The sequence below is a fragment of the Mobula birostris genome, chromosome 4 (assembly GCF_030028105.1).
Source record: "Mobula birostris isolate sMobBir1 chromosome 4, sMobBir1.hap1, whole genome shotgun sequence".
NCBI lineage: Eukaryota > Metazoa > Chordata > Chondrichthyes > Myliobatiformes > Myliobatidae > Mobula > Mobula birostris.
Genome location: NC_092373.1, coordinates 198005578 through 198016547, shown reverse-complemented (window position 1 = coordinate 198016547; position 10970 = coordinate 198005578). Strand labels below are relative to the sequence as shown.

The 10970-nt window shown below is 44.1% G+C and overlaps 1 protein-coding gene across 1 annotated transcript in view; it reads left to right on the top strand.

Annotated features, from left to right (window-relative positions):
* Positions 1-618: 618 nt before the first annotated feature.
* Positions 619-10970, top strand: part of LOC140196860 (BCL2/adenovirus E1B 19 kDa protein-interacting protein 3-like) — a 54290-nt gene continuing 43938 nt past the window's right edge. The window contains exon 1 of the mRNA XM_072256748.1: positions 619-867. Coding sequence (XP_072112849.1) covers positions 831-867 — 37 coding nt within the window. The 5' untranslated portion in view covers positions 619-830. The remainder of the gene's footprint in view (positions 868-10970) is intronic.

The following is a 10970-nucleotide window of genomic DNA, read 5'->3' as shown; positions in this document are numbered from 1 at the left end:
CAAATAAATCCAATAGAATCAATGAAAAGCTGTATACAAACAAGGACTGATAAACAATCAATGTGTAAAAGAAGATAAACAACGCAAATACAAACAAAATAAATTATAGCAATAATAATATATGAAGCAAGTAATATTGAGACCATGAAGTGTGGAGTATTTGAAAATTTGGGTAATAGGCTGTGGAATCTGTTCAGTGTTGTGCACGCTGGTTCAGGAGGCTAATGGTTGAAGGGTATGGCATTTAAGTCTCCTATATCTCCTTCCCGATGACAGCAGCAAGAAGATAACATGGTCTGGATGGTGGGGGTCTTTGATGACGGATGCTTTTACTTCTGGTGCGTTCCTTGTAGATGTGCTCAATGGCGGGGAGAGCTTTTCCTGTGATGGACTGGATCACATTTCTTTATTTGTTGTATACGTAATGTATTTAAGTATGTATGCTCTGCTATCTTTCATATCAATACGCCCTTCCTTAATCACTCGCCGGTCGGTTGTTAATTTTCCTGTTGCGATTCTGCGTGGGACCCAGTGGAAGTATTTTTGTGAGACGGTCCCTTAGCCTTTTGTTTACCAGATGATCATTGGCCAAGCTCACATGATCGGTACGAGCTGGGCAGTTCAGGGACCGACGTGCATCTCCGCACGTTCCCGTTTACGAGCGAGCGGAGAAGCGGACAGAGCCGGGGATGTAAGCCCGAGAGCTGGGAGAAGCAAATGGCAAAAGAAAGCTGAAGTGGCAAGCAAATCCTCCCAGGTCTCTAATCTACCAATTCCAGGTTAAAGAGGAAGATTCATTCAGTAAATATACTCCTAAATAAATTAACGACATGGCTTTTTATAATTTACCAGACGAAAGCTTGCACGGTGAGTGCCGTCAGCGATTCTAATTCAGCCAGGAATGCGTTAACCGCATTTAATGTACAGTGTTATTTCTGCTTATGATAATATTTTCGTATGAATGCACAACATAAGACGTTTAACTGTTGGAGGAGTCTTGTTTATCCAATATTCTCCGTTCCAATTTCTGTCTTGTTTCAGAGTAAATCCTGTTGCATAACAGTTGCGATATAAATGTGAAACAGTATGTTTTTTATTTGAACATAGCGTATAGACTATTTTTGTGTGTATGCGGTTTATTTTTTATCCTTCGCGCCTCGTTGTATTTACTCGCACGGTTAAATTCATTGGCAAGTTGAATCGCAGAGTGTCGCGGTGGAACTGACTGGAGACGGTTGTGTCTGTGTAACTGCGGTGCCTCAGCAACTTGTGCCGCTGGCTTTATGAATGGGCGAAAGCGTAATGTTAGACCGCGGTGATCAGACATAGGCGGATGGGCGTGCCGGTTCGACCCGCTGAGCGATTTAAAGTGAAAGTACATACATACATACACTCAGTGTATGTTCGTGGTCCTCTGCTGTTGTACCCCCACTTCGAGGTCTGATCTGTTGTGTGTCCGGGGATCCAGTCCTGCACACCACTGTTGTAATGCGCGGTTATTCGAGTTACTGTCGCCCTCTCCTCTGACCACTCTCAGTAACAAGCTGTTTTCGCCCGCCGTACTGCCACTGACTAGATTTTTGTTCTTGTTTTTCGCGCAGCTCTCTAGAGACTGTTACGTGTGAAAATTCCAGATCACCAGTTTCTGACATACTCCAACTACCCCATCTGGCCAACAATCATTCCACGGTCAAAGTCGCTTAGAACACATTTTATTCTGATGCTTAGTCTGAACAGCAACTGAACCTCTTGACCTTGTCTGCATGCTTTTATGTATGCAGTTGCTGCCACATGGTTAGCTGATTAGATATTTGCATTAATGAGCAGGTTTTTGTTTGTTTATTTATTTAGTGCTAAAGCTCTTCCAGCCCCTCAAGCCCCTCTGCCCCTGCAACCCCCGACAACCCCGTTTTAACCCTTACCTAACCACAGGACAAATTACAATGACCAGTTAACCTACCCGGTACGTTTTTGAACTGTGAGAGGAAATCAGTGCACCCAGGGAAAACCCACACATTCCACAGAGAGACCCACAGATACTCTTTGCAGAAGAGTGGCAGAATTAAACTCCAAACTCAGGATTGCCTGGAGCTGTAATAGTGTGTCACAGTGGTATCAAAATTTTAACACGGCAAGAGTCCATAGGATGAGTGTGACAATATCTAAGTGTCTCTGCTGATATGGGTTGGACCATAAATCTGAAGTGGCGATTTCAGAATCACTTTATTGCCAGTATGTGAAACAAAGCAGAATTGATTGTGGTCCGGTGCCAAGCATAAAACGCAGGACAATACCATAACAGAAAACACAATAGCAACCAACAATTTACAAGACAATAGTACAAACAGTCGTGAGCAATCAACAATTAGCCCGAATGTCAATAATCAAACTTAAGTAAATGTGAGCATATGAACAAACTCAATAATTATCAGCAGGTCAAGGAGAGTAGGAAAGATCATTTAATGGATGTTGTGCTGGGACGGTTAGGATATCACACCTGAGTGAGTTTTGTTGAGAAGGTGGACAGCTACAGGAAAGAAGTTTGGGAGATGCCCTGTAGTCCCAGTGGTGATGGTCTTGTAGTATCTCCCTGATGGTGACTGCTGGAGTGGATGGAGTCTCAGCCATTCTACTTTCTTCAAATGGTGTCTGAATAAAATTGTACAGCACAACACCAGCTCTTCTGTGTTGACAGAGATGTTGACTTGAGCTGAGCCCATTTGCTTGCATTTGGCTGATATGTCCCTTGACTGTTCCTATCCGTGTGCCTAAGGTCTTTTAAACATTGTAATTGTATCCGTCCCTACTGCTACTTCTGCTAATTCCTTTTACCACGAACCCGCCACCCTCCATTTGGAAACACTTTCTTCTCAGGTGCCCTTTAAAGCTTCCCACTCTCAACATGGGGAAGCTTTCTAAAGTGGGGGGGGGTCTAGTTCCCAAAGGCACAGCCTTGGAATAGAAAGATTTCCCTTTAGAGCAGAGAGGAAGAGGAATTGCTTTAGCCAAATGGTTGTGAATCTGTGGAATTTAGTACCTGTGGAGGCCAAGTCATTGGGTATATTTAAAGTGGAAATTGATAACTTCTTGGTTAATAAGGGCGTCAAATGTTATAGGGGGGAAGGCAGGTGAGAGATAATAAATCAGCCATGATGGAGCAGGCTTGATGGGCCAAATGGCCTAATTCTGCTCCTGTGTCTTATGGTCTTAAATCTAGATTCCCCTACCTTGGAGGAAAAAGACTTGTGACTATTGATCTTATCAATGCCCTTCTTGAAATTCTTCAGCCTCTGTGCTCTAGGGAAAACGATCCCTGCCTATCCAGTCCATGAACGCTACCTCGCTATTTTGATTTCTTTTCACATGACATAGAGTCATAGAGATATAAAGGACGACAGCACAGAAACAGGCCCTTTGGCCTATACAGTCCTTTTTTTATATTTCTTTCAGCTCTTTCTTGACCTGGACTTGTGATATACACTAGCTGCTCATACGACCATCCACCACCTGCTCCCATAGCTTCACGTGACCCTGATCAGGGGGGCTAAGCAGGTGCTGCAACTTGCCCCAGGCGTATCTCCACCCCACCACCCCACCATAAGGCATAGCAGGAGAATCAGGTCATTTGGCCCAACAACTCTGCTCTATCATTTGAAATGGATGGTTTATTATTCCTCTCAACCCAATTCTCTTGCTTTCATTCTGAAACTTTGGATACCCTAACTAATCAAGAGACTATCAATCTCCACTTTAAATGTACCCAATGACCTGACAGCTGTCTGTGGCAATGAATTCCACAGCTTCACCACCCTCTGGTTAAAGAAATTCATCCTTATCTCTGTTCTAATGGATCATCTTTCTATTCTGAGGCTGTGTCCTCTGGTCCTAGACCTTCCCACTATTGAAAACATCTTCTGCATCTCCACTCCATTGAGACTTTTCGATATTCGGTAGGTTTCAATGAGATCCTCTCTTGTTCTTCTGAGCTCCAGCAAGAACAAGCCCAGAGTCATAGAACATAGAAATCTATAGCACATTATAGGCCCTTTGGCCCTCAATGTTGTGCTGACTATGTAACCTGCTCTAGAAAATGCCTAGATTTATCCTACCGCATAGCCCTCTATTTTTCTAAGCTCCAACTACCTATCTAATAGTCTCTTAAAATACCCCATTGTACCCGCCTCTACCACTGTTGCTGGCAGTGCATTCCACGCACCCACCACTCTGTGTGGAAAACAACCCCTGACATCCCCTCTGTACCTACCTCCAAGCACCTTAAAACTATGTCCTCTTGTGTTAGCCATTTCAGCCATGGGGGGGAAAGCCTCCGACTATCCACACGATGAATGCCTCTCATCATCTTATACACCTCTATCAGGTCACTTCTCATTCTCCGCCACTCCAAGGAGAAAAGGCCAAGTTCACTCAACCTATTCTCTTAAGGCACACTCTCCAATCCAGGCAACACCTTTATAAATCTCCTCCGCACTCTTTCTATAGTAACCACATCCTTCCTGTAGTGAGGTGACCAGAACCGAACACAAAGTCATCAAACACTCTTCCTGTCATAACGTTTGCATTCTCAGGATTATTCTGGTGAACATCTTCTAGGCCCTCACCAATGTCAGCACAGCCTTTCTTTGATAAGAATTGTACAGACTCATCAGCCCCTGGCTGAAGACTCAAGGTGGCATAGCTACAAGATTACTTAGTAATTTACTTATTTAACGATGTAGTGTGGAGTAGGCCCTCCTTGTACTTCAGGTTATGTCGCCCCAGCAACCCCCACCAAACCTGATTAACGCTAACCTAATCATAGGGCAATTTACAATGACCAATGGCCAGTATGCCATTGGACTGTGGGAGGAAATTGAAAAGGATCCTGATTCTTTGTGGACAATGTACAGAGAATCCTTACAGAATGGGACCGCAATTAAATTCCGAACCCCAAAACAGCCTAAGTTGTCATAGCATCATGCTATCTGCTAGGCAACGCCTTATAACTCATAGCCACCAGTCCTGGCAACATCCTTGTGAATACTGTGTTTGGACTTTTTAATGCGTAATTAAGAGGGAAGATTGTACATTTGGAGCAGACATCCCTGTCCAAGCAGCACCCCTTCAGCACTACTGTGCGAAGAAGTCAAATGGGCTGCTAGAGGAGGTGGTAGTGGCAGGTGCAATTGAGACACTTGGCCGAGTGCATGGATTGGGAAGGTTTAGACATGCAGACAAATGGGACTCACTTGGTCAGCATGGGTGAGTTGAGCCAAAGGGCCTGTTTGTGTACTGCATAGCTCTATGATTCTGTATTCTCTCAGTCGAGACTTTGCTCTAGTGGAATTGACATCTACCCTCCAGGAGTCTTGGAACATTACAGCACAGAAGTAATGCTGTACTAGTTCATGCTGTACTATAATTATGCTATGCTATATAGTTCATGCTGTACTATAATTATGCCTAGTCCCAGCGACCATTGCTTGGACCATAGCCCTCCTTACCCCTCCCATCCATGTACCTGTCCAAATTTCTCTTAAATGTTGAAAAAGAAACCCTGCATCAACCACTTCCACTGGCAGCTCGTTCCACACTCTCACCAAAGCTCAAAGTAAATTTTATTATCAATGTCGCCATATACATCCCTGCGATTCATTTTCCCTTCAGCATACTCAGCAAATCTATAGAATACTAACTAAAACAGGATTAATGAAAGATCAACCAGAGTTCAGAAGACAACAAACTGTGCAAATGCAAATATAAGTACATAGCAATAAATAATGAGAACATGAGATAATGAGATAAAGATTCCTTAAAGTGAGATCATTGGTTGTGGGAACATTGCAATAGATGGGCAGGTGAGAGTAGTTATTGAGTTTTGTTCGGGAGCCTGATGGTTGAGAGGTAGTTAACTGTTCTTGAACATTGTGGTGCGAGCCCTGAGGCACCTGTACCTTCTACCTGAAGGCAGCAGTGAGCAAAGAGCATGGCCTGGGTGGTGGGCATCTATGATGATGGATGCTGCTTTCCTATGGCAGTGTTTCATGTACACGTGCTCAAGGGTTGGGAGGCCTTCATTTGCTGAATGTAGAAGCTCCCCCTCACGTTCCCCTTAAACATTTCATAATTCATCCTTAATCCATGATTCCTAGTTCTAGTCTCACCCAACCTCAATGGAAAATCCCTGTTTGCATTTACCCTGTCTATACCTCTCATAAATTGTATACTTCTAACAAATCTCCCCTCATTCTCCTGTGCTCTAGGGAATAAAGTCCTAACCTATTTAATCTTTCCCTTTAACTCAGGTCCTCAAGTCCTGGCAAAGTCCTCGTAATTTTCTCTGTACTGTACTCTGTTCTGAACTTTGACGCAAGCTATCTTTGTCAGAAGGGTCCTTCATTTTCTGGGCATCGATATTGGGAAACCTTGCAGTCAGGAATTACATTTCCGCATGTGTTTGCTGGTTCTAAGCTCCTACAAAACTCTCATCTACGTTTATTAATGCTTCCTCTACTGCAATGATGAGGCCACTGTCAGAGAGGTTGCCTCCAACCTAATGGTATGAACATTGAATTTCTCCTTCAAGTAATTTTTTTCTGTCCCCCTTCCCTTTTCTTCCATTTCCCACTCTGGCCTCTTACCTTTTCTTTACCTGCCTATCACTCCTGAGGTGCCTCTCCTTCTTCCCTTTCCACTCTTCCTGTCAGGTTCCTTCTTCTCCACCCCTTTGCCTTTTCTACCCACCTGGGCTATCCTCCTTCCCCCTCCATCCACCATTTAATTCTGGTGTCTTCTCCCTTCCTTTCCAGTTCCAAAGAAGGGTCTTGGCCCAAAATGTTGACTGCTTGTTCACTTCCATAGATGCTGCCTGACCTGCTGATTTCCTACAGCAATTTATGTGTGTTGCAAAGAAAGCATTCTGCCTGGATGTGTAATGACTTGCGGGATGGTTGTATTGGTTGCTAATGCAAATGACACATTTGTTTCACTGCTATGTTTCGATGTACGTGTGATAAATGAATCTGAATCTGGTATGACAACGTGACAGCCAGAAACTGGACACAGTTCATCACATCACAGGAGCCAGTATCCCCGTCCTGCTTTTATCACCGTCAGGGAGGAGGTGCAGGAACCTGAAGACACACACTCAATGTCTCAAGAACAGCTTCTTCTCCTCTGTTATCAGATTTCTGAACAGTGTATGAACACTACTTCACTATTTTACTCTCTTTTGGTGCTACTTATTTTTAATATTCTTTATTGTAGCTTTGTTTGTTATGGCATAGGCAATCATGGTTTTTCCATGACCATGTTTGTTCTTGTCAAATTTTTCTACAGAAGTGGTTTGCCATTGCCTTCTGGGCGGTGTCTTTACAAGATGGGTGACCCCAGCCATTATCAATACTCTTCAGAGTTTGTCTGCTTGGAGTCAGTGGTCGCATAACCAGGACTTGTGATATACACCGGCTGCTCATATGACCATCCACCACCTGCTCCCATGGCTTCATGTGACCCTGATCGGGGGCTAAGCAGGTGCTACACCTTGCCCAAGGGTGACCTGCAGGCTAGCGGAGGGAAGGAGCACCTTACGCCTCCTTTGGTAGAAACATATCTCCACCCCACCATCCAATATTCTCATTTACAGTATATTTTTATGTATTACACTGTATTGCTGCAGCAAAATAACACATTTCATAGCATATGCCAGTGATAATAAACCTGATTTTGATACCAAGTGGCACATCTTTGGGGACAGGAGAAGAAACTGGAGCACCCAGACTGTCACAGGGTCTGTAAACGCCACCCGAGGTCAGAATCGAACCTGGGTCTTTAGAGCTGTGAAGCAGCAGTTCTAGTTTCCATGGCATTGTGCTGACCTGGGGTAAAAGTTCCTGGACCCCCATCGGAAGTGATGAAAGAGCAGTGTGATGTGTGCGACAGAATGTGGTATTGGGAGATGCTGGATATTGACAATTATTCTGTGGTGATTCCCATGGTTAAAGCTGAGTTTAATCATTGACATTGCATTCATGATTTTGACTTTCTGTAGCGATATGGGTTCTTGGGTGGCAGGATGGAGACATGCCTCTACAAAAGGAGGTGTAGGTGCTCCTTCCCTCCACTACCCTGCAGGTTACCTTTGAGCAAGGTGTAGCACCTGCCTAGCCCCTCGATCAGGATCACGTGAAGCCATGGGAGCAGGTGTTGGATGGTCGTATGAGCAGCCGGTGTATATCACAAATCCTGGTCATGTGACCACTGGTGCCAGGCAGACAATCTCTGAAGAGTATTGATAATGGCTGGGAGGTCACCCACCCTGTAAAGACACTGCCCAGAAGATGGCAATGGCAAAACACTTCTGTATTAAAAATTTGCCAAGAACAACAATCATGTGAAATAGACCATGATCATCTACATCATATGACACAGCACATAATGATGATAATGACATGCTATAACATACTTTGAATAGGTGCCATTGCCCTACTTTACAGGAGCCCTTGTCATTTTTATTTCTGGTACCTTTTAGGATTAAAAGAACAACATTACAGTACTGAATCATAAATGCAAGATACTCTGCAGAAGCTGGATATCCGGGGTACAACACACAAAAAGCTGGAGGAACTCAGCAGCTCATGCAGTATCTATGGAGAGGTTCTGGGCTGAGACCCTTCACCAGGACTGGAAAGTAAAGAAGCCAGAATTAGAAGGTGGGAGAGGGGGAAGGAGTACGAGCTGACAGGTGAGATCAGGTGAGGTGGAAGGTAGGTAGGTGGGGGAACAGAGATGAAGTGAGAAGCTGGGTAGTGATAGGTGGAAAAGGTAAACATAGAAACACAGAAAACCTACAGCACAACATAGTCCATTTGGCCCACAGTGCTGTGCCGAACATGCATTTACTTTAGAAATTACCTAGGGTTATTCATAACTCACTATTTTTCTAAGCTCCATGTACCTATCGAGAAGCCTTTTAAAAGACCCTATTGTATTCACCTCCACCACAGTCGCCGGCAGCCGTAAAGATCTGAAGAAGAAGGAATCTGATAGGAGAAGACAGTGGACCATGGAAGAAAGGGAAGGAGGAGGGACAGGTGATGGGCAAGTGAGGAGAAGAGAAGGGATAAGAGGCTAGCCAGAATGGGGAATGGAAAAGAGGAGAGGGAGAAGTTACCAGAAGTTAGAGGAATCAATGTTCATGCCATAAGACCTAAAGACATAGAAACAGAAATAGGCTTCTTGGCGCATTGTGTCTGCTCCACCATTCTATTATGGTTGATTTATTATCCCTCTCAATCCTATTCTCCTCACTTCTCCCTAACCTTTGACACCATGACTAATCAAGAACCTGTCAATCTTCACTTTAAATATACCCAGTTATTGTGAGCTCCACTGCCGTTTCTGACATTGAATTCCATCGAGTCACCGCCCTCTGGCTTAAAAAAAAATCCTCCTCATCTCTGTTCTAAAGGAAGTTCGTTGTGTTCTGAGGTTAGAAGTAGAGGCTAGCCAGCCACATGGATTATGAGGTGTTGCTCCTCCAACCCGAGAGCGGCCTCATCGTGGCAGGAGAGGAGGCCCTGGACCAACATGTCAGTATGGGAATGAGAAGTAGAATTAAAATGGGTGGCCACTGGGAAATCCTGCCCGTTGCTGGAGGTGCTCAACTGATTGATACTCCTGCTTCCCGTCAGGAGACTGGGGTTGAGAGGGAATTGGATCGGCCATGAAGGAATGGTAGAGCCGACTCAATGGGCTGAATGGCCTAATTCTGCTCCTATATATCTTATGACCTATGATCTAATGCAGTATTGATGAAGAACATGAAAGATGACTACTCTGTTTATGCAGCTGTGTTTACAGTGATGCGTCGGTGGTAAGAGCTTCATTTTCCATGGGTCAATTTTTCCCTGATTCTCTGCAAGTGTGCCGTGACACCTCCGCGATGTAGGTACGCTTATTCCATGATGACAAACAACCAACTCATTGTACTTCAGAAAGTAGATCGTTAACTGCACACTACATTTATTCTTATGCTAATGTAAAGCATTGTTTCAATTAAAGTAACATGCTCTCATAAATATTAAGCAAGCAGTGGGTGAGATTGGTTTTAATTACTCATTCAGGTCCGAGCCCTGTAGTTATTTTTGATGTGCGGTTGGTGAATTTACTGGCTCCTGTGTCAGTTAAAAAGCTACAATACACAGAAAACGGGCTACATCTAAACCAAAGGGGGCCCAATATCCTTGCGGGCAGGTTGGCTACAGTAGTTTGGGAGAGTTTAAACTAATTTGGCAGGGGTATGGGAACCTGAGTGATGGTGCTGAAGATGTGGTAGCTGGTTTACTAACAGAGGCAGTGTGTTGTGAAGCGAGGCTGTTGATAGGACAAAACTGAGTTGCAATGTAAAAAGCGGACAAAATCAAAAAAGGTGAATACAGGACTGAAGGTGTTTGAATGTGCGCAGTATACGGAATAAGGTCGGTGAACTTGTAGCACCGTGACAGATTGGCATTTATGGTGTTGTAGGCATAACTGATTCATGACTGAAAGAAGATTATACCTGGGAGCATAATGTCCAAGGATGCACATCATATTGAAAGGACAGACAGGAATGCAGAGGAGGTGGCATTGCTCTGTTGGTTAAAAAAATGAAATCATGTCATTAGAAAGAGATGACATGGAGTAACAAGGTGTTGAACCATTGTGGATAGAGCTAAGGAACTGCAAGGATGAAAAGACCCTGATGGGAGTTCCACACAGGCCACCAAACAGTAGTAAGGATGTGGTCTGCAAATTACGATGTGAGACAGAAAATGCATGCCAAAAGGGCAATGTTACAATAGTCTTGGAGGATTTCAATAAGCAGGTAGACTGGGGAAATCAAGTTGGTGCTAGATCCCAAGAGGGGGAATTTCTCAAATGCCTATGAGATGGCTTTTTAGAGCAACTCGCAGTTGAGTCCACTAGGTGAT